General features: G+C 39.3%; 1 protein-coding gene across 5 annotated transcripts in view; it reads left to right on the plus strand.

Annotated features, from left to right (window-relative positions):
• Positions 1-844: 844 nt before the first annotated feature.
• Positions 845-27,773, plus strand: part of KLHL7 (kelch like family member 7) — a 55,098-nt gene continuing 28,169 nt past the window's right edge. The window contains exons 1-7 of one of the 5 annotated variants that reach the window (XM_043462823.1): positions 1,128-1,262; positions 13,559-13,689; positions 18,201-18,303; positions 19,199-19,292; positions 19,565-19,689; positions 21,382-21,557; positions 23,567-23,741. In XM_043462823.1, coding sequence (XP_043318758.1) covers positions 18,225-18,303; positions 19,199-19,292; positions 19,565-19,689; positions 21,382-21,557; positions 23,567-23,741 — 649 coding nt within the window. In that variant the 5' untranslated portion in view covers positions 1,128-1,262; positions 13,559-13,689; positions 18,201-18,224. The other 4 variants (XM_043462821.1, XM_043462824.1, XM_043462822.1 and 1 more) reach the window with 4 other exon arrangements.

Below are 27,773 nucleotides of genomic sequence, written 5' to 3' on the forward strand. Positions count from 1 at the left end.
GCTTTGACAGAGTAAATTATTTTACTTAAAGCATGTTTCTATATATTCCTATATGCTTGCATGCATGCTAAGTCGCTTCAGTCGTGTCTGACTCTGTGCGACCTTATGGACAGCAGCCCACCAGGCTCCTCTGTCCACGGGATTCTCCAGGCAAGAATACTGGAGTGGGTTGCCATCTCCTTCTCCCATATTCCTATACAGACCTAGGTAGAAAATTAAAGGGATATGTATACGTTTTCAAAGTGTAAATTTCAAATAATCTTATATTATAGATATTATATGCTAGAAATAATATGATGTATAGGTACAAAAAGCATCTCATGAGTTCTATGATTACTTGGGGAAGCCTAATTGGAGATTTCTGGAGCTGACACCTGATCTTCATTTCAAACTCTGAAAAGTAAACCAGCCTAAGCAGGCAGGCGTTCCACATCAAGGAAACACCCATGGGGGCTGTGTATCCTTGCTTTATGACTCCCAGGCAAATAAACCTTGTTCTCCATGCGATAAACCTTTAACTTGCAGTACGTGGTAGTCTTCCCCCATTTAATATTGAGCGCCTACAGCATGTCATTCAGCCGTGAAGAAACACCAACGCTGGTCCTTACGGAGTTTACGCTAACGGGACGCTCTTTAATGCCTTCTATCACCCAGTTATTCCCAAAAGATAATCTCGCCACGTCAGCCAAATTTGTAAAACCTTTCTTGGGCAGAGGGAAAGGAACGCGTAACTTCAGACCAGCTGGAAACGCAAACAGCCGGCGCACGGAATGGACGTTCGGCACCTGGCCTGCAGCCGCTCCGAGCGGCGCGCGGCTCTGACGCGTAGACCCCGCCCCCAGTCCTCCTTAGCGGCCCCGCTCCCTCGAGCTAAGTGCGCAGGCTCCTCCTCCGGGCTCCGGTTCTGCTGGAGACGCAGCCCCGCGACTACATCGCCTTCCAGCGATCTTCTGAGCGCGTCGTCTGGTCTTGTCCTACCGCAGTGGCTGCGCTGTCGCCTGCGCGTTCGCAGGCAGGGTGGTACCGCCAGCCACTCTCCAGCCTCGGTGGTTTGGTGAACACAAGCCGCAGCGTGCCTGGAGAGTGCAACCCCTCGCCCGGCCCGGCGAGTCCCGGGCGTGAGCCGCGCTGACCGAGGGAGGATGGCAGCCTCTGGGGTAGAGAAGAGCAGCAAGAAGAAGACCGAGAAGAAACTTGCTGCTCGAGAGGAAGCCAAATTGTTGGCAGGCTTCATGGGCGTCATGAATAACATGCGGAAACAGGTACCGCCTCTGTGGGAGTGACCGTCGGCGTGGGGGAGGTGGTCCGGGGCTTGGGCCCCTGACGGACCCGGCTGAAACCCGCGCCCCGTGGATCGCGACCCTCTTCTTCCTCTGCCCTCGCCCTTCCTTGCGTTTTCGCACGCCGGCGAAGCAGCTGCTGGCGGAGGGTCGCGTTAAACAGCTCTCCAGCAGAAGTGCCTCGTTGTCCGCCGATGCTGTGGCTCCCAGGTCAGACTCCTAGGGGACCTCTCGGGCTGGCGTCCGGCGTCGAGTATCGGTTGTATAACAGCTGTGCCCTGGTTATCTCTTTGTGAGCCGAGCATCCCTCCATTGGCCAGCCGTTTTTAGATGTCGTGAGATCTCGTGCGGAGAATCCCATTGGCACAGCCCAAACCGAAGCCCTCGAGGAAGGGAGAAGCGTTGCTGGCCCTGACATCAGCTCCTCTTAAATAAGGATCCCCGCCTCCCTTCTGTGTTACCGGGGTGGAGCTAGGAGAAGACAGAGTCTCCTGTACGTGTTAATTTAGAGCAGAAACAGTCGTGGATAAATTTCCGTGCCATCCATTAAGGGTCCCTTGCGCCTCTGTTATTAAGAGGAGTCTTTGTTCTGTCTTTGATGTGTGGCGTTTTAGTGACAGTCTTCAGCACGTCGGCGAAAGGTGGGTTGTGAAAAGAACGGGTTTTAACGCCAAAGAATGTAGACCAGAGACTCTGTTTGGAAATGCTTTTTAGACCAGTAAGCATAGAAAAGTCGCTTGGTCATTTTCTCATCCTGGAAGCTTTGTTTCTAGAAATGTGCGTCGAGGGAGCTCTGTGGGAATGTTTCAGTTTTGTGTCTGTGGTCCTGTTTTTCATGACAAAAGCAGGATGTGAGTGTAACTGCAAAACCTAGCTTGCTCATTTGGTGGTGCTGAAACTGCACAAACCAGATCGGGACTTAATTGAGAGCAGCTGGTCTCAACTTAATTGAGGGCAGCTGGTCTCCGGACTTTAATGAAGGTCAGGTTCTTCTTTCCTGTGGCTTTGTAGGACCTTAGTTCCTCAGGTAGGGATTGAACCAGCGTCCCCAGCAGTGAAAGCCAAAGAGTCCTAACCCCTGAGCCGCCAGGGAATTCCCAAAGCTCAGTATCTTTGTCTTATGGCAGAAGGAATTCAGTGAAGTGATAGGTAAGAAGTGCATTTCTTTAGAAATGCACAACCCATAGACAGAATGCAGTCTGGCTCAGTACCTGAAAATGCACCTCGAATATCATTAGTTTTCCTGGGCTCGATCATTTCATAGGCTAATGAGTGGGAAGATTATTCCAGCGGTTTCAGGGGAAGGGGTGGAGATTTCTGGGAACTGGGCCGTCACCCACTTTTTGGCCTTTTATGGTTAACCTCAGAAGAGTCAGGGCACTGGTGGGTGTGTCATCTAGTTTGTGCTAATGCGTTACAGTAAGTGTGTAGTGAGGCTCAAGGTCCACTGGAAGTCGAATCTTCCACCATCTTGGACCAAGTTGGTTTTAACCAGTTTTTGTCATGTCGTGTGGCTCTGCCACCCTTTCCTACCGTATCTGTTCTGATGGGAATATGGACAATAGTAGAGGAATTTTAAGATTTTTTTTTTTTTAAGATAATAATCAGTGGTGTCTTTAAGCAAACTCTGCTGGCATCTTGTTTTTGTTCATTAGCTCCTGACATTGTGCATGAGTGCAATAGATGGTAGTGGGAGTGCATTTAAATCTTTCCCGGTCTTTGGGCTGAAGTAGCTGTGAATGCCTGAATTCAATATTTTATGTAACTTTCATGCATGTATTTACATGTGTACATTCATGTTCCTTTCATGTGAACCTTTTTTATATTTACGACACCACTGACTTCACATTACTGGTGCATTTAACTAGTGTCTGCCTCTAAAAGGTAAATGAACCCTAGATAACTAGCGCCCAGATTTGTTTCCAACAACCCTCCCATTCCCCCAAATACGTGTTTTTCATATGCAGAGTATAGCATTGTAAAGCATTGCCTTATTCTGTAAATAGGGTGCAACTGGGTTGCAGCATCAAATGTCTGCTTGAGAAGGAGGGGATTGTCCGAGACTATGTTTAGCTTTGGGAGTTTAAAATTGATTCATAACCATTTCTTAGACTTAGCCTTAAGCAATATGAGTATCTGTTTGTTTATTGTTACAATAGAAATACAGTTACTAAAGTACCAGGATTCTGTTACTGAGTGGGAAGGGAAAAATGGATGCTGGATGAGCCATCAGGAATTTCTTCCACAATGGTTAACTGGCCCTTATCTGCCAGTTTCTGCTTTTTGTCGATGGCTTTGCTAACAGTTCTCCAGTAGCATTTTTACCAACTTCTTGGAATCCTGCATCTTTTGTAAGATGTGCAGTTTGACTTTGCAGTTCATTTACGTTGTACACGTATTGTTCTGTTTGACATAATACAGAAGAGGCTCACCAAGAAGGACTGACAAGGGCAGTTGATGGGAAGTGGCAGGAGGAGAAGCTAGGGTAAGCTAGAGGAGGAATGTTGGAGTGAGGACCAGTTTTAAAATTGTCATTGTTCTCTGGTGAATACTTTTGTGTTATTACTATTTTTCGCTTTCCCTTATGTCCTCATTACTTTGAAAATGGGATGACAAGGGCCCGTCTGTACACACCGAGAAACATCCCTACAAGAATTGAAGACTACTGTGAACTTATAATTCCTGAATCCAATTCCTGCTCTATCATTAAGTAGTTCTGTGATCTTAGACAATAGGATTTAGGTCATTTCATCTCTCTGTGGCATTGCAGCCAATCTGTATGTAGTGGTGAAAGGGGATGCTGCTGAGCCAGCAGCCTCAGCTTCCTGTGAAGCCTTTTCTTTCATTATCCTTGCAGTCATTCCTAGCCTCCTGTTTTTAAGTAAACTTGACGATGAAGTGTAAGATTCACAAAAAGGATCCAGATCATAAATGTGCAGCTCAAAGAATTATTGCAAAATGAACATACCCCCTCCAAGAAAAAGAACATGACTCGTACACCAGAGGTCTCCCTCTTATGCCCTTCTCAGTTGCTACCTCCTCAAAGGTAACCACAATTCTGATTTCTACTACCATAGACTTGTTTTTCCTGCTTTTGAACTTGTGTCCATGGAATCATAGAGTATTTACTCACGTGTCTTGGTTTCTTAAAGCTCACATCTTGTTTGTGAGATTTATATATACTGTTGTGTGTTGCTGTAGTCCATCTTCATAGTATGGAGTTTGCATACATACAAACTTGCATGAACATTGCATGAACACACTGCAATTTATCCCTTCTATCATGTTGGGTATTTGGGATTATTAAAACTAGTACTACTTTGAACATTTTTGTACATGTCTTTTGATGTGTACACGCATGCCTTTGTTGGGAAATACCCAAGAATGGAGTTGCTGAGTCATAAGGCAGGCCACATCCCACTTTACTCAGTATAGGGGTACAATTTCTGGAGTTGTGCCGGTTCACACTTCAGCCAGTTCTGTATGACAGAGGCTTTTGCTGTGTCTTAGCCAACACTTGGTATCGTCAGTCTCGATGATGTTAGCCATTCTAGTGGCTGTATGGTAGCATCTTATTTTGTGGAGTGCCTTGTCATTTTTCCAGCTTTTTGTTTAGGTTCACGTCATCTGTTACACTAGAAAGGGGCTCTTCAAAGCAGGGCAGGGTCCTTAGTCACTACTGCACATCGCCAGTGCTGATGCTGTTCGGTAATGAAGTCCGGAAGACCCTTATCAGCTGAGAGATGTTTTGAGAACTTTGAGTACCACTATAGTTCAGTTTCCTCAGGTTAAATGAGTTGAAGAATAGTTAGAATGTAAGAGCTCATGTTAAAGCCCCCTTGAGAGTGAAGTGAGAGAACCGCCAAGCTAGTTTTGAGGGCTGGATGCTTGCTAAGCAGCCACCCCAGTGCTCTTACTATTGCCAAAATAACTCAGCCTCTGTATACTCACTTCTCCAAGACTGTCAGGTATAACACGTCGGTAATCCTCAGGGTCTCCTGCAGTGATCTAAGCCTTCTGCATCAAATCCTCAATAATAGAAACACTTCTCAAGCACTTACTTTGGATATAGCAGCCATTCTGCAAAGTGTTCTACATGCTTTTCTCATTGAGTTTTCATAACAACACCCATTGACAACTCCCTATTATTCAGACCTCCCTATCCTTAACTCTTCTCCATTTTCTCTTGTTGTCTGTCCGGTTTAGGAGATCTCTCTCTCTCTCTCTTTGCTCTCTTTTCAGTGTCCCGAGCTTTCTTGGCCCTCTGTCCTTTTTTTCACATCCTTTGGGCAAGCAGCACTGATGACTGTTCACCTTTGTGCAAGGCTTCCAAGCACAGCTGAAGAATATCCCATTACTGGGCAGCCCTCCACCGGGTGAGTCCTGACTTCACCTGGCCTGGCAGTGCTACTTACTGGTGAGCAGTCCCACTTATCCATTTATTTTACTGTTTCCCTCTAACCTGAACCCTTAGTCTGTATTCTTACTTTCAGTAGATCATCCCTCTTTTGACATCACAAATAAATAGAAGTCATTTGTCTGGAACTATCTATCTTTCATCTTTCCACCACCAAATCTGTAAACTTGTTTCGGCACTTTTTAAAAATTCTGCTCCTGCTAGTGACTCAGGCCGTTGAAAGCCAGTACTTCCACCTGGGCCTTGACTCTCTCAGTACTAGTCTGATCAGAAAAGTTGCTGCACCATTGATTACTCTATCCTTGTTAGGCGTCATGAACTTCTCCTCTGCTGGAGTCTAGCTGTCAGCATTTAGGCATGTTTTGACCTCTCTAGCTTTTAAACCAACCAACAAACCAATCCTCTTATTCTTTGTCTCAGTAAGTAAGTAAAGTCACTCAGTCATGTCCGATTCTTTGCGACCCCATGGACTAGCCTACCAGGCTTCTCCCATGGGATTTTCCAGGCAAGAGTACTGGAGTGGGTTGCCGTTTCCTTCTCCAGTTTGTCTCAGTAGTTCCCGGTAAATACCTCTCTCCCTCTTTGGCTCACTGGTTATCTGTTCTCCTGTTTCACTTTGGCTTTTTAACTCATCCATTCAGGTGAATATCTGTTGAGAATCCATTGTGTGAGACCTACTTAACATAAAATGGCAGGTACCAGAGACTGGTAAAAGGCCAGTGTGACTGGAGCACAGAACATAGCGGGAAGATGGTGAAAGATGAAAATGGACAAGTTGCTAGAGATCTACCCAGGTATAGCCTCATAAGTCAAGTTAGTGGGTTTTGCCTTTTTTTCTAATACCCTTTCAAATATGTGAGAAGAGGAAAAGGTGTTATCAGTTTTTCTTTTGACAAAGATGATTGACTGCTCTTTGAATTAAGTGAGTTAACTCAGTAGTTGCTGACAGACCAAAGAGAAGTTCCCAGTGAGATGGTCCTTTGGACAGAGGTGAGAGCAGCAACAGCAATATCAATGAAGTTGTTGTTCAGCCACTGTCTTGTCCAAGTCTTTGCAACCCCATGGACTGCAGCAGACCAGGCTTCCTTGTCCTTCTGTCTCCTGGAGTTTGCTCAAACTCATGTTCATTGAGTCAGTGACGCTGTCTAACCATCTCATCCTCTGCCGCCCCCTTCTCCTTTTACTCTCAATCTTTCCCAGCATCAGGGTATTTTCCAGTGAGTCGGCTCTTCGTGTATCAGGTAGCCAAAGTATTGGAGCTTCAGCAAAGGTGATATGTTCAAGAGATTTAGGAGGTAAGATCAACAGGTTAGTGATAATAACCATCCTGTGTGGTTGTGATGACTAACTTAGATAATCAAATTAAGATAACTTAAAACAGGACCTGATAATGAGTAAGGTCTCAATAAAAGTTGGCTGTTTTTTTGTTTTTGCTTTCGTGAAGGTGGTGATTGATTGAATGCTGAGGACTTCTGTACAGGATGTCATTCATGGTCCCCAGGGTTCTAGAGTGCATAACTAAATGAATCATGACATTGTTTACTAAGAGAGGAGATATTAGAAATGGACCACAGCTTTTTTTTTTTCAGATTAAGGCTTTGAGGAAAAGGTAATTTGCATTTTAATTGGTTCACAGTGCTGCTGAGACATTGAGGTATCTGAGTTGACAGGTCTGGAGAGTTGTGGGTTAAAAATATGAATTTATGAATTACCTGAAGATAGAAGGTAACTTCATTGAAGCTGTGGAGAGTTAAGAGACTAGGATAAAGGTTGGATAGGGAGTGAGCCTGTAAGGAAAACAAAAACGGAATGGCCAAAAGAGTAGGAGGAAAGTGAGAGTTCTGAGACTCAGAGAAGAAATTGTTTCAGAAAGAAGATGGCAAAATTTGAAGCCTATGAGAAGTCAGTAAGATAAGAACTAAAAATGCTTGTAGGATGTATTAACAAAGAGGGTGTCTTGACTGTGATGAGTTGTTTTGACGAGACGAATGGAAGTCAGATTAGTGTGAGTAGGCTATCAGAAAATTGATACAGTTCATTTGAGAAATTTGACCCTAAATGGAGAGAGGGAGTCAAATGAAGGCTTTTGATGTTACTTGTTTAAATGGGAGATGTGTATGTGTGGGTTTAGAAACTCAAATGAAAGAATTCATTTGAGATGGAGAAGTTGAGTTTATGTGAGACAGAATGGGTAGTTGATAATTCCTGAGATGAAGTCCAAAGTAAAGGTGAGTAATCTCAAATGGAAGGAGGATGGTCCCTCTTCCATAGGAATAGGAAGGAAAAGAGGGTTGTTAAGTGTGTAGGTGGGTATGTTTGGAATCAAGAGACTGAGGGAGTTTCTGTCTAGAGACTTTTGGGAGCTTACTGCATTCACTGCAGGCTGGAAGCTGAGCAGGCATGGCAAACGGGGGAACAAGGGCTGCAAAACCCCGGAGCCAAGGTTACCACGCAGGGACAGTCTTGATGACTAGCTCATGCCACCATAAAGACATCTCCATCCCCCACACTCTGCCCTATCTTACCATCATTCACTCAGGTTTCAAAATCCTGGAAGTAGGTGTCTAATTGGCTGGTCTTTGATTGTTTGCCAGATTAGGTCTTTGCTAAGGTGTGAATAGAAGAACTGTCTGACTTACAGGTTCCATAATGAGAGGCAGACTCTGAGAATTGCCCTCTCTCCAGGATAGTTCATAATGAGGATTTTTTTCCCCAGAAATGAGAGTTTGGAGTTCTAATGGGTGGGGAAAATTGGAAGCTAGATTGCCAGGATCCACAGATATATACTATGACCTCTACTTTCGGCTGCCCAATACAAACATGCATGCTCTTATTCTCATTCCTATAATTAAAAAATATGTATATATACCACCAAAATTTTTTTCACTTATAGCATCTAGCTCCAGGATCACTTAGTGATATCCATTCCTTCTAAGTCACTTTAAGATCCTAAGGGCTATATGTGATAATTGACACTTTATATGATCTTAGAGGGGAAGGGCAACTTTTATGTAAATATTTTATAAAAAAGAAATAAAGTAGAAGCCACATTCATTGTTTATCATGGTTTATTAATTGTTGTATGTGTGACTTCTTTCTTCACTGGCCATCCTGTTCATTGTCTTTAGCCAACCCCTCAAGTTTCTTTACCTGATGGGGTGGTGACCTGATCTGTTCTTCCTAGGTATCTTGAACCTTTGAACTTCCCTGTATAGGTTTACTTTAGTCTTAATATTAACATTTACCACTACATTTGGCAGTATCAGTGTTGCCTCTGGGATTTGATTTTCTGTTACTTAAAAGCTGACTAGTTGGCCTGTTACTGTTGGGTGGATGCTGGCAGAAGACGTGAGACTCCTCGGTCCGGGGCAGCAGACTTGGTTATTCACGGCACACAGCATCCACAGCCTCCGAGTGTATGCACCAGTCCCCCTTCCCCAGAAGCACCACGAGGGTGACGTGGTGGGCCCGGATGGATATTACACACACAGAGGGTTTGTGCTGGAGCTAAGAAATGAACACTGGGTTTAGGGAATCTGCCAATTTTATAGCAAACCACAGGCAAGCTTGCTTTTTATCCCGGAAGGGTGACATTGTCTCAACGTCATGGTTACTTTCTGCCAGCAAAACCCTGAGAAATGGTGGCTTGGGTAAAAAGTGACAGAACCTTTCATTCTTGGCATGTCCAGGACCTCGAGAACCATAGAGGATTGTCTCTCCCAACAACCAGAAGGAATCCAATGGGGGTCCCTTGAGTTCCGGTCATCTTTTGTCTCATGGAGAAGAGCAACAATTTTTTTTCTTGATGGCCAGGATCAGGCACCTACCCCATTGTAGTAACTTTTTACCCAGTGGCACAAGGAGGCCAGAATGGCCAGGTCACAGTTTTAACTTTGAATTCTGTGGAAATGCTGTTTTATCACTTCATTAAATGATTCTTTTCCTAGGTCCCCAAATCTTTAAACTGCTAGCAGAACCCACCTCCAGAAGGACTAATTGCTGAGATCAGAAACAAAAGTTTTGTAAATGAATCATTAAGCATATTCCATACCTTGGTTGCCAGGCTAGTTCTGGCTAGAAACCATTCTGTCTGTACAAATTTAATGAAATCAGATCATTTGAAAATGGATTCAGCTGCTTAAAGAAAAAGCTTTGAAAACCACTGATCCAAGGTTTTTCCCTGAAAAAAGAATAAACTGCGTGTGTCTGTCTCTCTGTGTCTGTGTGGTACTGAGAACAGAATATTTCTGATCATCACTTCTCTTGAAGGAAAGGCACAAGGTATCTTGAGTTCACATCTCTCTTCCTAATTTTACCCAACAACAGAGAAGTTGCTAGTAAAATTAAATTAGAACAAAAGACATTGCTGTTTTATTAATGATGAGATTCCTCACATACTTCTGCTTGAGTTCCCCATCTGCTCAATAGGACAGGAAAGATGTGTCTTACAGTGGACTCTGTATGCTGGACTTGGGCCCAGCCATCCACCCCACTGCCCCCTTTGCAGGACACATGAATATTCAGATTATAAAATTTAGATTATTGGAGTTTACAAGGTGTTCTTCTCAAGCAAAGCCTCATCTTCCAACTTTATTTCACTAGAGAAGCACTGACTATGGGGGATTACCAGGTAGTTGCTCATCTGTCAGTAGGGTGTTTTATTATGTCTCATTTGGCTGTTGATCTTTATATAAACTCCCTGAGTTGAGAATCTTAGAGCTGGACAGTAGAACCTAGGCACCAGATCTCTTCCCAGACGTTAACTGGACAAAGTACTGTGAGCTCGTATTCCCAGGGCTGCTTCGTCTTCTCGGTGTTCTGTTACTGGCACACGGAGCGCTTTGCTCTGTCTCAGATGCTGACGAGGCATCCTCTATCAACTGACTGTTCCCCTGTGCAGCCTCTGAAGAACAGTTCAGGAAGTTATTTAACTTTTCACTCCAGAAAGCTGTGGAATGCAGAAAGGTGTGAAATGGGTAGATACCTGTTAACTCTAGACTTGGAAGGTCACTTGCGTTTCTCATCTCAAATTTTTCTCAGCCAGGATGTCATTCATAGCTCTCTAGATTGTCTGCAGTGAACAAATGACAGTGCTGTCTAATTCCATACTAGCAACAAAATCCCCCAAGTCCGTCTGTTATGAACCCCTTTATTGTTGAATTCCCACATCTGTAATCTCCCTGTCAATTAAAGTAGTTGAAATGCAAAAGTCTGCTCTCCCTATTTTCTTATGGTGCTTAGTGTCAGCCATAAGGCATTCACTTAAGTGTTAAGGTCAAGTCAGGATAACTTCTTCAGCATCTTCAGTGTAGGCTGTCTTCCATCAGAATAGATTGTTAATTGAGCACTTGCAGAACTTTTCCAATTTCAAAGTAGTTTGTGTCACGTTTTCAATATGGCAGAGGGTCTCTAGGACTTTGAAGATTAGCATAGTGTCACCCCCATCCCCACAAACTTGAAACTATACAAGCACATCTCCTATCTCTCAATAAATAGTAAAGATGTTGACACATTATTATATGGTCCTAACCCACGTTATTGTTGCCAGCCAAAAACAGAGCAGAAACTTTGTTTCTGGTGAAACAGTTTTCAAAGAAAAGAAAATCTTGGCTTTTGATTTTGACAGATTGCCAGCTTTTGTCAGCTGTCTGTAATTGATAGACCCTAAGACTAAACTCAGCCTGGAGGAATCACTTTGATCAGGAGGCTAATGGGCACACCGTTTCCTGGAGAAGGAATTTCATCTATGCATAATAATGCTTTGTTGGCATAGGATACATTGTTTTCCATGGAAATTTGCCAGCAGAGCCTCTCAGCTGCTGGGTCTGCTAGAGTATCTCTTTCCTCCTTGTGGTCCATCCTGCACGCTTAAGATTAATTTTCAATTCTTTTTTGAACCCTGTGTCCCTGGCAACTCAGTGCCAAAATAGTTGAGTTTTGTCTAGTGACAAAGTCTTCCCTCCTGTTTGGGAGGAGAGGGATTCACATTGTAACAGGCGGTTGTGCAGAGCAATTTGTGGCCTTGAATCCTTTACAGTTCTGATCCTCCTGGTTGTTCTGCACCTTTTTGTCCTCATTACAATCCTCACCTGCTGTGAAATTCCTTATATATTCAGATATATGTATGCATAAAATACATTGAAGTATAGTTGCTCTACGGTGTAGTTTCAAGTGTACAGCAGAGTGATCCAGTCTCCTTCTATGTATTACTCTTAGTTCATGGAAGAACCTTTTCTTTTTTTCACCTCCGTTTGTCTCAGCTGGAGCGTGACCTTTAACAGACTCCTCTAAGGCCTGCGTCCTTTACAGTGTGCTCCTCAAAACCTTGCCTTTCTTCATCTTTTGTTTGCCAGGCCTTGAAAACTTGGTGGTAGCAGACACATTCCTTTCTGTTTCCTATTTGTGTCGAAGTGGGCGGTGTCTTTGTGTCCATTTGTTCCTTCCAGACAACTCCAGCTGAGTTGTTAACCTGTTTAAGTTGAATACTTTCCTATCCTGTAGAGCTAACATTGCTTAGATCAAATGCCTCTTTTCCTTTTCATTTTGGCCCCAGATGTTTTGCTAACCTACTTCTTCTACTGCTGCTAAGTCACTTCAGTCATGTTCGACTCTGTGCGACCCCATAGATGGCAGCCCACCAGGCTCCCCCGTCCCTGGGATTCTCCAGGCAAGAACACTGGAGTGGGTTGCCATTTCCTTCTCCAACTTCTTCTGCTAGTGCCTTTCAAAGTCTATAGACATTGCCATGGTAGAAAATATGAGGTCTGTGTTAGGTTTACTGCCAACCCTTAACCACCCTCAGTAAGGTAATTTTAATTATGGGGAAGCCCAGCATCTAACTTAGGTCTGAATTATTTGGCTCCCCTTAACGGGCTTCCCTGGTAGCTCAGATGTTAAAGCGTCTGCCCACAATGCGGGAGACCTGGGTTCCATCCCTGGGTCGGGAAGATCCCCTGGAGAAGGAAATGGCAACCCACTCCAGTATTCTTGCCTGGAGAATCCCATGAAGCCTGGTAGGCTGCAGTCCCCAGGGTCGCAAAGAGTCGGACACGACTGAGCAACTTCACTTTCAATGTGACCTAGTACTCTCCCGTAGTCTTAATTTCCAGAAACTTCGCAGATACGTTCCACTAGAGCATTTACCATTCCTGTCTTCTCACCAGATCACCTTGCAGATTATTTAATAATGCATGCAATACTTTATTGCTGATTTTCATTTCCCCTTTTCAAATCGATCTGAACTTACTGTAATCACCTACTATAGCTGTCCCAGTCTTTTGAGGGCAATCCTTTAATTATCTGTTTGATTTCTTAGCTTTAGCTTTAAAAGAAATCTTATAAAAAATTCCTAGGTCAAACTTCTTTCTGAGAGAGACTGTTCAGTCTGCTCCTGAATTCCTTCTTCCTTTGTTATATATCTCTTTGGTCCACATCACCCTCATTGAATAAATAACAGCAAAAGTAACCCTTTTCCCCCTCTAATCTCATCTTTTAAAGATCAGTTGCACCAAAATTTATCTGCTTTCCTTTTCAAAGATGTTTGACTGAGCTTGTCATATATTTCCCTTAAGGAAGGAAATCTCCTTTATTAATCTAGGTGTGTTCCTTTGTTTTTCTTTTACTTTGCCACTTGCCTTATCCTCATTATACATGTATTTAAACCCAGTGATGTTTTTCTTGCTTTTCTGAACAAACAAGATTTCTAAAGTCATGTAAAGTATTTTTTTCTCTTAACCTTTGCGTTTATTATTGCTTTGTTGAGGCTTTTCTGGGCTTCCCTGAGGCTTTTCTTGTAAATCTCAATCCAAAATGATGATTTACTCTTGTGTAATAAGGGTTCCGTTTTCATCTATCCTTTCAGTGATTTAAATCCACCACCCAACTATAGTTGAATCTACAGTCTATCCAGGGATCTGTACCCAGGGTCAACTTGAATTCACGCTGGGAGGGACTGATTGCAGAACCTTGTTGACAAGCCACATAAATCCAAAGGTCAGTCATTCCTCAGTCCTCTCCTTGGGATACAGTGAAGAATAGAATTTGGGACTGCTGCTTGCATGCCTTCTCCTAACACCAACACATACTGCTGAAAGCTAGAACCTCATGCAATGCTGTGGAACTTACAGGAACCTAAAGTGCCTTTTTGCAGTCCTGTCTGGCAAATACTTAAAGAGAGCAAAAGGTCATTCCACAAACGTGTGTCTAAAATGATTGCCTTTAGGGGAGTTTTGAGGGGAGTCTTTTCAAACCAAAGGACTTTCCCCACAAAAGTGCCTAATACTTGCAAACCCTAAAGCAGCCCCAGAGTTGCTGTTTGGCTTGGTTTGAGTGTCTATCCATACTGGTTTGAGGGACCCTCTTCTGGTTATAAATATTTCAGAAATAGACACAGGAGACAGATAATGGTGACGACAGACTAGTGAGCATGGCCTTGACTTGAGCATAAAATGGGCTTCCTCCTCTTCTCCCCCTTAACTAAAAACTTTCCTACCCAACCTGAGGCAGAGCAGCTGAGGAATGGAAACAGTCCTTTCCTGCCATAGATAGAGGCAAGCCTGTCCCAGTGAATTCAGCTCTGCTTTGGGAGCAGATTCCTGGAAGAGTGAGCTGGGAAATCGGGCTCCGTGTGGTCAGTGACCTCTGCCACGCTCTTGCTCATCCTGCGGTCACTCTTCCACCAGCGACGGATGGAGAAAAGGACTGAGACTTCTTCCCAGTATTTAGCTTCACCAGAGGAAGAGAGAGCACTTTATGAGAGAGAAAACTGTTATTTATTTTCTCATAAATCGGTATCAGCCACTCCAGTACCATTTTGTCCCAGTTCTCAAATCTCTCACCACCTTTTTTAAATTAAACTTAATTTTTTTAAGAGCAGTTTTAACAGAAAAATTGAGCGGAAAGTAGTTTGCATTTACCCCTTTGGTCCCCCTGCCCCAGTTTCCCCTCTTATTAACATCTTGTCTTAAGTGTGAGGCATTTGTTAAAATGGATGAGGCCTTGTTACATTATTAACCATAGTGTATCTTAGAGTTCATTCTTTGCACACTCTGTGGTTTTGACAGATGTATAATGACATATATCCATTGTTAAGAGTATCAAGCAAAACAATCCCACTGCCTTAAACGTCACCTGTGCCCCACCTCCTCACCACATACTTGAAATGGCATCTTTATCATATGCCAGATTCCCATTAATGTAGATCCCTCACATTGTTTAGGTTTATTTCTCAATATTTAATTATTTTCTTACTGCTGTGATTAGGATTTTTTTTCTCATTTGTGTGTTTTTTTAAATGACATATTACTCACATCTAATTACCTTTTCATATTTATCTTCTTTGTCTAGCCACCTTACTGACTTTCCATATAAGTTCTACTAGTCTTAAATTGATTGATCTTTATTTCCGTACTGATATGGCTAAAAATTGCAGAAAAATGTGACAGGATGTGTGTATGTGTATATATATTTCAGACTTGAATGAGGATGCCTTTTCTGTTTCACTATTAGATGTGATGTTTGCTGTTGGTTCTGATGAATGACCTTAAGCATACAGACACATCATTCTCTTTACTAAAGAATCTCAGGAAATGAATTTTTAATATTATCAAACACCCTTTTGCCACATATTGAAGCTTTTCTACGTGAAAAATTTCTCTTTTAACCCATCAGTTTGATGAATTACATTAATAGATAATATTCTTGAACCCTTCTTGTGTGCCTAGAACAATATCCTGCTGGACTCAGTTTGCAAATATTTGACGGATCTCTATATAAATCCCTGAAAGAGGAAAATAAGCAAAGAAAATGTGACCAAAATAACAACTGACAGTTTTTTTAAAAAAAATGAAGGTAGCAAGGAAATAATAAATAGCATTTTGTTTATTTATTTTTTAATAAAGAGCATTTTAAAAGATAGCATATGTAAAATGAAATTAAGTTATTAGTGAAAAACAGGGATTATGTTAAACTCTGTTAAAAATTATCTTTGTGGGAACCTCAGGCAAAGTTACACAAAAATTATGCTTTTATAAGAGACTTAAGATTCAAAAGCTGGAAATAATAAATAACAAAGATCTAACACATATGGGAGGACATAAACAGAAATTGCAAGGTTTTTTGGTTTGTTTAATCCAATGAAGATAGGTTGTTCAAAAGGTAGTTTTGTTTAAGTTTCTGTTCTTTTCGCCTCAGGCCTTTTACCTTTCATTCTCCAGCTTCCTGCCTCTCTGTCTCTTCCCATTTCCTGTTTGTGCATACTCCTCTTCCCCAAGGATAGATAGCTGGAGGGACCTCTCTCTTTAGGTCAGCCCCATTTCTTGTTGAATAGGACCTATTAATCTATTGTAGTCCAGTCAAATAAATGTACCATTTGAATGTAAACGATTGCTCCCATTTCACCTCCTCCCATTTGCTGTACACATTAACATCCAGCTAGAGATTAATCTTAGACTAAGACTAAATTGTACAAAGATCCCTCTGATTTCCCTGACTTCCTTCTGTGTCTGTTAATTCACTACACTAACATTTCCCATCCCCAAGTATGCCTTGGGAAAGTTTTTTGCTACTTTTCAGTTTAACTTGACATTTTTCTGGAACTTCCCTTCAGCAGCCATAGGTCCCTCTCCTGTCTAATTTGCTTGCTATTCTGTCAGTATTCTTTCTTCCTCTTTTTTTCTTTCCTTCCCTCCCTCACTTCTCCCTGTCTTTTTCTCTTTCTTCCTTTTAAGCAAACTTGATCAGCTTGTTTTTGATGGTAACCAAATAGTTGGCTTGGTTTTGCTACCTAGTATTTTTTGGTGCAGCAAAACCACCTGCAAGCTATGCCTATTCTGTACGCCTTCCCAAAATAAATGGAAATAAAAATGTAAGACATTATTGGAATAACAGTGGCTTTAACTATGATCTGCATGCCATGCCTAAACAATAGTCTATAGTTCCTAGTAGTGTTAGTCGCTCAGTCATGTCTGACTCTTTGTGACCCCATGGACTGTGGCCCACCAGGCTCCTCCATCCTTGGAATTCCCCAGACAAGAATACTGGAGGGGATTGCCATTTCCTTAGCCAGGGAATCTTCCCAAACCAGGGATCAAACTCTGGTCTTCCACATTTGCAGGCAGTTTCTTTACTGTCTGAGCCACCAGGGAAGCCCCTTTAAAAAAAAAAAAAGAGAGTCCTTAAGTAAGCTGTAAGAATGAAATGTTCATTTCTTAGCTGGCTAAGAACCCATTTTTAGGGCTCTAAAAAAAATGGGACCCATTTTTTTCTCATTCTAAGTGTTACTATTTTATTTGGGATTTTATTCATGGAATAGTAATGTAGGAAATAGTGATTTATCTATCAGAAACTATATCAGTAGTTTTAGTAAAATACCTAAATTTGCAAAATGTCATATCTTCTGAGCTATTGGGCCATTATTTAAATTTGTGAGTACTATTACTCTGAAAATATTATTTGCCTCGTATTCCCAGTGCCTAAGAGAGTGCTTTACATTTTTTTTTCCTGAGCCAAATCTATACATTATATCTTTAACTTCATTAAGAAATTGAAATTTTATTTGGTAAACATTTCTTTTTTCTTGAAATTCATCTTTAAGTAAGTAAAGTAAATCTTAAACTTTAATGTTCCCCATTTTTCTAACACTTTAAGTATACAATGTAGATTTGTCTTCTTTCAGTAACCTACAGTGACACATTTGTCCTTGGTTAGATATCACAATTTAAAAGTGGCTGCTATCCAGGTCTTATCAGAAGTGGATATTAGAGAAGTGTTATTTAAGGAAAGAGTGCTAAATGGACACTGGGTTCATCTACTCTGTGTTCTGAATTGTTCCAGTTTCGGGTTAGGTCTATGAAGGCAACTTTCTTGGAAAATGCAGTGTGTACTCTACATTTTTATCAAGGAGAGTTATTTATTTATTTATTTATTTTTTAATATTTTATTTATATGTATTTTTATTTATTTGGCTGTGCTGGGTCTTAGTTGCAACATGTGGGATCTAGTTCCCTGACTGGGGATCGAACCTGGGCCTCCTACATTGGGAGCACAGAGTCTTAGCCACTGGGCCACCAGGGAAGTCCCAAGGAGAGTTTTTTTAAAAGCAGATTGCTTTATTTGAAAAACCACACTGTCTTTGTTTGAAAAAGGACATTGTCATTTACTGTCCCCGTAAAATCTCACCATGATAAACATCTTAGAATTGTGTCAGATAAAAAAAAAAAAATTGGTTTCCCCAAAGGTTAGTACTTTTTTTCTGACTTTAAAGATTTTTTTTTATCCTGACTGTTGGGAGCTTTAGTGCCAGATTTTGATACACCAAACTCATGACAGCAACTCTGTAAGTCTTTTGTAAATAGATTTTACATTATAAACAAGATCTGTGCTGGGAAAATATTGGATTTAAATGGAAAATAGAGATAAAGCATTTGGTCAGCACCTGTTTTTTTCCTTTGCCTAGCCATTCCCATTGAGCCCTTTTTAATTGCATTTATTTCTCTCTTGATTAGAAAACACTGTGTGATGTGATCCTTATGGTCCAGGAAAGGAAGATACCTGCTCATCGTGTTGTCCTTGCTGCAGCCAGTCATTTTTTTAACTTAATGTTCACAAGTAAGTATCTGAGGATAAAACATAATATTTTTTTCTGTAAGATTTAGGTGAGGTCTAAATGAAAATATGCCATTTTCATATTTAACATGCCAGTTTTAAAAGCACTTAAGACCATAGAACAGTGAAGAGATTGAAAAGAGGTCATGGTGATGATTGCTCGAAGGAGAACTGTCCTTTTGTTAGCTCTAAAGGGCCCTAAGTGTTTTTTAATGAATATACAGCTTCTAGTTGAATACTGGGTTTTTTTCTGAATCTCAGATTAAAAGACAAAGGAGCAGGTAAGTCTTATGGCATTTTATCTAGCAAGTTAAATGAAATATAACATACTAGAAAAAACCATATTTTGGAGTTAAGAATTGGGTCCGAGTCCTGGTTCTTCTACTTAGTACTGCTTATGAGCTTGATCAAGTTATATAATATATCAGCCTCAAATTTTCTCTTTAATGCCCTGGCTACCTACCAGGGTTTTGGGGAAGAATGAGAGCCTTGCTGTTGAAAGCTGACTATGTATATTTAATTGTCATTGTTTTTATAGGTCTCTTCCAACTGTATCAGAGGCATTTTGCCCATAGCAATTTAAGAGAATGCTACCAAATTAATTTAGGAGTTGGGGAAATACTAAATCGAGATTTATGTCTTTCTGTTTACTTGGCTTTTTTTTTTTTTAAGTACACTAATTGAGTAGTATATTATTTTAAGGCACATCTCAAGCATGGAGAATTAATTTGCATTTATTATAGGGGAGTGCTGGGTGGGCTTTCTAGGGTATTTTCTTTCAGAGAGGTGTCTGTCATGCTATTTTTCTCTAACATTTAACACAGCCTAGAATGATCTGGTTCTTCAGTTAGACTCATGGAAGTACTCATGCCATTTATGTTTCTTCTCTTTGTATTAGCTAACATGATTGAATCAAAGTCCTTTGAAGTGGAACTCAAAGATGCCGAACCTGACATTATTGAACAACTTGTGGAATTTGCTTATACAGCTAGGTAAGTTAAGGATCATTTCTGCTGTGGAGAAGGAAGGTCAGGATCTGCCATGCAAAGTATTATTATAACAAATTGGTATGCTCCACAGTCTTCAAAATGAAAAACTATAAGGGTGGTAGGGGTGGGGTTTGAGGAGCTTATGCTATACTAGTTCAGAGGCTGAAAATCTTAATTTTTTGTTTAATTTTAGGGGCCAGTAGGATACATTTTACAGCAGCATTATTTAAATAATAAATGGTAGGAAATTAATATTCATTTCACCTTATTTACAGAATTTCTGTGAATAGCAACAATGTTCAATCCTTGCTAGATGCAGCAAACCAGTACCAGATTGAACCTGTGAAGAAAATGTGTGTTGATTTTTTGAAAGAACAAGTTGATGCTTCAAACTGTCTTGGTAAGAAATGAGATTCCTATTAAAAAAAAAACCTTTAATTTGTATTTTAATAAAGAGAAAAGGCATGGTTATAAGTATCCTCATTTAATCTTCTTTTTTCCTTATGTAATCTTGGGATGCTCACTAAAAAATTTTCCAGTAATATATTTTAAGAGGAGGTTAGGAAGATGCCTATTAACCTCAGCAGAAACAAGCCATAAAATACTGTATCAGCATTTTCCAAAATAAAAAATAACCTCAGCAATGATTTTTTGTGTGTAAGAAGAGGTGCAAGGATTTACTTTAGAAATGCCAGAATGATTCAGTGTTAAAAAAACAAACATAATTTACTACGCTGACACGCTGTACTTATATAAAAATACTTAAAGCCATAGCAAAAGATGCAGAAGGCACTTTTGTATTTCAGTACTCATTCCTATATTTATAAAAACTCTTAAACTAGAAATAAAATAGTTAACCTATATGTGTCTGAAACCGATAGCACATGTTCTTTGCATGGAGACATGCTGGTGTTCAGCTTCCTGCTGAAGGTTCCCCCCGTGCGGTCAGTCAGGGAAACACAGTAACAATAGGGGTCTCCTTATCCGGCATAATCAGACAGTAGTCAGTTGGCTAATTTAAATTTCATTAATGTAGTAAGTGGCTAAAGAAGGTTTTATCAACTGTAAAGGTTTTATTTTAGTGTAATATAAATATAGCAATCTGCTACTGTTTGATGCTAAGCCCAACTCTATAAATGCTGATTTTACCTAAATCTGTCTTACCTAAGTCACACCAATAAAATATCATCTGGTTTTTTATTCTTAATTTCCTTAAAACAAATTGATAACTCAGCAAGAAGTCTGATGACAGAATCCTTCTAGAATTTTGCAGTGTTGTCTCAGATTTTATCAATTGTCTTGGTCATGCTTGATTTGAGCTATTTCAAGACTGTCTTAAACCTTAGAATTAGTCTTCACAGAAACAACTACTTTTCACATTCATATTTTATTGATCCACATGACATTTTATTTGGTCACATAATCACAAATTCAGCTGCCAGAAATTAATTAATTAATAAATACTGGTTTTTGGTGAAAGTATCATTTCCCTACTGGGAGCCTAGACATTCATATGTAGCCGACTGCTCACCATGAGTACATAGCATGCCGTGTTATTGGTTAGTATATTCCCCTCCTTCTTTCTCTCCCCTACGCTCCCTTTTTTCACAACCCTTAAAAATATTCTTAGCTGATGACCCTACAGCTAGAGGTGAGTGATTTGGCTCATGACAGTACTTTGCAGATTCCTGATACAGAACATTAATAATAATTACATTGAAGATAATTTAAAAAAATCTTAAGTGGAGATCTGTCAACTGTCCCTAAAGTAATCCAAATATTTAGCAACCCTAATTGAAGTCATATTAGAATTTTTAAAAAGTAGAACATTATAAGCTTATTTTAAAATTTATTTGCAAGAGAAAATGTTTTACTTGTAGCCAAGAAAAGTTTGAAAAAACATTGAAGATGGTCTGTCCTACCAAGTACCAAATTCAGCTACATATAAGGTAGTATCATTCTGGCATAACAATAGACAAATCAATGGAAAAGACTTAGGAAATTTATTATCTCATTTTCCTAGAGTCAATTACTGTATCTTCACTGTTTTTTTTAAGGTATTTTGGTTCATTTATATTCTTTCTATCTTCAGGTATAAGTGTACTAGCGGAGTGTCTAGACTGTCCTGAATTGAAAGCAACTGCAGATGACTTTATTCATCAGCATTTTACTGAAGTTTATAAAACTGATGAATTTCTACAACTTGATGTCAAGCGAGTTACACATCTCCTCAACCAGGACACTCTGACTGTGAGAGCAGAGGATCAGGTAACTAAATTGCCTTCCCACATTATTCTTAGTAAAAATGCTCCTATGGATTTCTTACACTTCATTTTTGGATACATGACAGAGAAAAGAATGATATTAGGAGAGATGGTATTTACACTAAATAGAGTATTCCAAATTCTGTTTCATAGGAAAAATAAGTCTTGGATGCTCCTAGGGTCTGGCGATTTGAGAGACTGCTTGTAGAGATGCTACTGGGGAGAGAAAACAGTGCTTCCCCCCAGTGTTGCCCACATCCTAATCCCTGGAACCTGGGAATATGTCACCTTACATGGCAGTTGAGACTCTGCAGATTTGGTTAAGGATCTTGAGAGGAGGAGATTATTGGGTGGGTCCAGTGTAATCAAAAGCATCCTTAAATATGGAAGAGGGATACAGGAGAGTCAGTGTCAGTGAGGTGATGTGAGGTAGAATTGGCCGGCCATTGCCAGCTTTGAAGATGGAGGAGGGACCACAAACCAAGAAGACAGATGGCTGCTGGATGTTAGAAAAGTCAAGAAAACGGTTTCTCCTCTAGGCCTTCAGGCAGCCTTGATGACACCTTGATTTTTGCCCAGGGTGTGACCCACTTTGGACTGTGATCTCCAGAACTGTCAAATAAACTGTCAGAGGTGTAAGCTGGGTGCAGGCGTTGGGAGCTAGATGGGGTAACACTTTAATATGCAGACATTTAATTAATCTATTTTCAGTTCCCCATCCTTCTCTGTAATTTAAGTCAAAAAGTTTGTGATAATGTATTATATAATGGAAATCAGTGATACCATGTTGATAGCACATACCATGAATATAATGAGGCTGGCATGTCGTCTCTGTCTTCCTCCCAAAAAAACTACAGCCCCAGCCTAATCATGAGATAACCTAGATTGAGGGACAAACCTAGACTGAGGGACAGTCTATAAAATACCTGATTAGAACTCACAACTGTCAAAAATCATCAAAAACAAGGAAGGTCTGAGAATCTGTCATAGAAGAGCCTAAGGTGGTATAATGACTAAATGTAATGTATCTTCTTTGGAATTGAGGAACAGAAAAAGAAAATTAGACAAGCTAAAGGATTTTTTTTAAAGTATGGACCTTAATGTAGCAACATTTATTTGTTAGTTATGATGAGAATTTTATACTAATGTACCAGTTAACATCTAAGTGTAAGGTATATGGGAACTCTCTTTCCAACTTTTCTATAAATAAAAAACTATCCTAATAAAGAACTTATTTAAAAATAAAAGACTAATTCCTATAAAAAATTGATCCATGGGGAAATTAAATTTAGGCCTTATTAATACAACCTAAAAGTGTGTGGTATATGAAATAATAGATTTTTTTCAATGTGTTTAAACTAGTGATTTGTAGATCAGATTATGTTAATAAACTTGGCACTGTTTTGGTACAGTTAAATGAATTATTTTATTTTAGAAAGCAATTCTTACATAAATACTCTAACTTACTTTTATATATATAGAATTTTTATATCATAAAGTTTGTGGAAAGCACATAGGTCTATCAGTTCATAATTCAGGAATATTAGATTGTAACAAAATCTTAGATGACCTTCATATCTCTTGGGATAGAAGGCCACTGAGGAAATAACCCATTTTCCTGGTACCATATAAGCAAATATTGAAACTAGTGTTGATCAATAGATTTTTTTCAGTGGGAAATGTATATCATATCTCCTTGCAAAACAGAAGTTACATTTTGTTTAAAAGCAATTTAAAAATCTGTATTCAACATCATCTTTATCGTTATACATTATGCTGTAGTAATAAGTTCTATAAAGCATATTACCTAGAAGAATCACTAGAGCATTGTGTAAACTGTTCTGAAGTAAAGATATGGGCATTTGGGGATGAAAACAAGTATCTGAATAAGATATTGGGGGTAAGCAGTTATGTCTTAATGAGATTCTTTCTCTTCACTATGAGAGTAAACATAGGTAATTGGAAGTACTGCTACCATCTAAAAATTTTACCATGCTGTTTTTCTCCCCTTAGGTTTATGACGCTGCAGTAAGGTGGTTGAAATATGATGAACCTAATCGCCAGCCTTTTATGGTTGACATCCTTGCTAAAGTCAGGTTTCCTCTTATCTCAAAGAATTTCTTAAGTAAAACAGTACAAGCTGAACCACTTATTCAAGACAATCCCGAATGCCTTAAGATGGTGATAAGTAAGTTTCCTTAATATCCATTTATAACCTGATCATGTAGCCAGTTTCTCATGGACTTAAAACCCTTCAGATTGGATCAGATGGGGCAGCCACGGAGAAACACTTGACACTTAGCCCTTCTGTATAGTTAATCTATTGGGATTCTCAGCTGTCTATCTGGAAGGAACTTAGCCTCATCCCTTATTCTATAGGAACACCTGTGATAGAAGGTAAAAAATTAGACTTTGTTTCCTTTCATGTACAGCAATTTTCATTTTATGTGTTTTATTTCCTTTTTAAAATAATTGAGCCAAGTTAGTGTACTGTGATCACATTTTCTTTTTTGAAGAAAAATGTTGGTTTGTTGCACCTGGAGCACATTTTTTGCCACATTCTTTTTTGATTCACTTAATTTTTCTTGACTTTTAGACTTGAGTTCCAACCCCTCTGTAAAATGCCAGTTAATAAGATTGTACTATTAAACAATCTGTTGCTTTTCTTTCTTTGGCAACACTGTTCATAGAGCCTTCTTTCTGCCTGTTCCAGTATGAAGTGTTTGCACTGTAGGTGTAAACTTAAGGCACAGTTCTTGTCCTGGGACTTCTCTGCCATCCTGGGATGTTCTTTCACTCCTTTCCTAAGTTAGATTCACTATTTTCCTCAAACCCAGGTCTTCCCCTTCCTAAATTCTGTTTGATTGAACATATCCTTAAAAGTTTCCTGAGAAAGAGTATATGATCAGTAAATATTTGGAAATTTGACAAATCACATCTTTATTTTATCATAAAATGTTGAAGGATAGTTAAACTGGCTATAGAGTTATGTTGAAAAATGATTTCTAGTTAGAATTTTGAAGGAATTTTCCATTGTTTACTAGCCTCCAGTATTACTTTTGAGAAATCTGATGCCCAGTTTATTTAGTACGCCTCCTTGTAAACATGTAACATTTTATTTTATTTTAATCCCTGGTGTTTTGACGGTTCACAGTAATGTACCTTGGTTTTCATCTTTTAGTTATCACACTGGCATTCTCTATCTATTCAGCCACAGATTTCTCAGTTCTTTATTGCTGGTATTGTGATTCTTTAGGGATTGAGTCTGTAATCTTTTCTTGTCTCTCCTATCCATCTTTGTCTTTGCTATTTTCTTGGAAATAGCCTTAATTTTTCTTTTAGCACTTTTATTTCAGTTATTTTTTATTTCTGTGAGTTTTATTCTCTTCTTATTTCATGGCTATAATATCTTATTCCAAAGTAGCATTATAATGCCTTTAATGTTTTCTTATCTTGCCTGCATTTCCTGTATTGCCTTCTGTTTTCTTTTTTTTTTTTCTGTATTGCCTTTGTTTTGGTTTTGTTTTTTCTCTTTTTGTTGTTGAAAACAAATATTTCATATCATCTGTGAACCATAAGAGTGTGTTATTATAAAATTGATAATACTATATATGTGAGTGGTCTTCTCATTTATTGGGCTAAACTGTAGGATAATCAGGATAGCCAGACAGTTTTTAAATTGGGGACCCCCAGAGGTCATTAATCTTTCCCTGGTGGCTCAGACCGTAAAGCGTCTGCCTACAGTACGGGAGACCCGGGTTCAATCCCTGGGTCAGGAAGGTCCTCCGGAGAAGGAAATGGCAACCCACTCCAGTACCCTTGCCTGGAAAATCCCATGGACGGAGGAGCGTGGTAGGCTACAGTCCATGGGGTCACAAAGAGTTGGACATGACTGAGTGACTTCAGAGGTCATTACCTGTAGTTATTTTCTCAGGCAGTTGGGTTAGAGGCATTTGGGAACTGAATGGGGGAACATTCTGACTTGAAGGCTTTCACTTAATCCCTGTTTTCAGTTTTACACCCTTTTCTGTGTGATTTTCTGAATCTGGACATCTCTGATTCAGAATCTCTGAAAACCAACCCTTCTGTCTCCTATAGTGGGAAAAACATAGGTATCTGACTGCAGTAGGGAAAGGAGACCTGGCAATTCAGCGGTCATTTATTTTAGAATTTTAGAGTTCTCTTGATTTCATCCCCACTCTCTCATACCTACCTCTTTTGGGGTACTCTCTATCATCCCAGGGTTCTGCAGGATCATTTGGCTTGTTTCTCATTGGTGTCTCTTGCCATAACTATTCAGGTTTAACATTCTGTCTGCTAGCTGTCTTCATTAACTGTTAACAGGAGTTGCAGATCTTCTAGCATTATCAGAGGTAGAGTTTGTTTGCTGCTTCTTTGCTTGTTTTTGGAGAGTGGCTTTCAAGAGAGAGGAAGGAAAACGTCTTGAAATGGAAAGTCTAATCTCAAGTTATTTTTGTATTGATAAATCTTAATCAATCTTTTCCTTTATATCCAGGTTTAGAAATATGTTTGGAAGGGTCTTTCTTGGTCCAAGATTTTTTTTTTAATTTCCTAAATTTTCCTTTTGTGCATTTGTGGATTTTTTTTTTTAATTTCTAAACCTTATATGCAACTGAGATTGATTTCATATGAAATAATCTCATGCCACCCAGAATAATTAAGAACCTAGCTTTATTTTCCCTCCTAAATGTTTGGCAAGATTCTAACCCAGTATTATTGTTGAATGATTCATCTTTGCATTGCAGGCAGATTCTTTACCATCTGAGCCACCGGGGAAGCCCTTAATTATTGTTGTACTTCATTTAAATTGTCATGTGTCCCTAAAGAACTTGTAATTTTCTTTTTTTACATTCTATATTTCTTTTTTTTTTTTTTACATTCTATATTTCTTAAAAATTTTCAGATATTTTTGTTGTTGCTATTGTGATTGTATTTTTTTCTTTAGTCATTATTGATCTTTTTAAAAATAAATTTCAGTGAATTTCTTTTTTCTAGGGAAATAATTCATGATCTGCAAATAATGATTTTAGTTTTTGCCCTTAATATTTATATTTTTTTCTTTTGTTATATTGCATAATTGCATTGAATAAGTTTTTAATTGAACAGTGTTCAATTAACTATGGTGGTGATGAACATTAGCCTTGTCTTTCCCTTAATCTGATGGGAATACCTTTAGTTCTCACCTAGAGCCATGGACCTGGCTTTTGACATTAGTTGGGTACATGTGTTGGGGTATGTAGGTGGATATGAGTGGAGAGTAGGTAGGAGATGTTTATAATTAAGAAATTAATTTTGTTTTCCTGAATTTTAAACTTATTTCTAGTGGATACTGATAAAAGTTACTGCTTTTTTTCTGAGAGTTTGAGGATTTTGACAAATATTGCTATAGTGCTATTTTAAAATTTAGTATGTGTATTTAAGCTGTACCTAAAGCTATAAAGAATAATGCAAACACTAAATGTTTTTTGTTCTGTATTTTAGTGTGTTTTTTTTAACTTTTCAAATGGGACTTAATTTTTTTAATAGTATTTAAATTTATCCATATTTGTCAATCTCTTTGCACACCATTTCTTCTTGTATCTTAGATCTTCTCCCCATATTCCTGAACAGCATCCTTTATAAAGTTCATACATTTACAGTCTGATTTTAAATTGTTTCAGTTGTTGGTTATATAAAAATATATATTTTTTCTTTTACTCTATTCTTAAAGATGAACTGGGCATATAATTCTAGGTTGAATATATTTTCTCTCAATACTTTGAAGATATTTCACCCCACCTCCATCGTTACTATTGATGTCTCCTGTCAGTGCAGTTGTCATTCTTTGTAGATAGTGTGAATTTTTTGCCTGTGTCTTTTTAAAAGGGTTTCTGTTGGTTTTGATGTTTAGCATCAAATATGGCTGGGCATTTGTTGGTGTTTATCTTGCTCAGTGTTTGTTCACTTTCCCTAGTCTGAGGAATCCATGTTTTTCATCAGGTTTGGAAAATCCTCAGCCATTTTCTCTTCCAATAGTGTCAACTTCCTCAGGAATTTTAATTAAAAAGATGTTGTCAGTTCTCCACTCCATAATATCTACGCTTTTCGTTGCACTTGGGGTGATTTCTTCAAATCTGTATTCCAGTTCACTATTTCTTCTTTCATCTGTTTCTTTTATTTTTGGCTACGCTGTGTCTTCATTGCTGTGTGCAGGCTTTCT

The sequence above is a fragment of the Cervus canadensis genome, chromosome 3 (assembly GCF_019320065.1).
Source record: "Cervus canadensis isolate Bull #8, Minnesota chromosome 3, ASM1932006v1, whole genome shotgun sequence".
Taxonomy (NCBI): domain Eukaryota; kingdom Metazoa; phylum Chordata; class Mammalia; order Artiodactyla; family Cervidae; genus Cervus; species Cervus canadensis.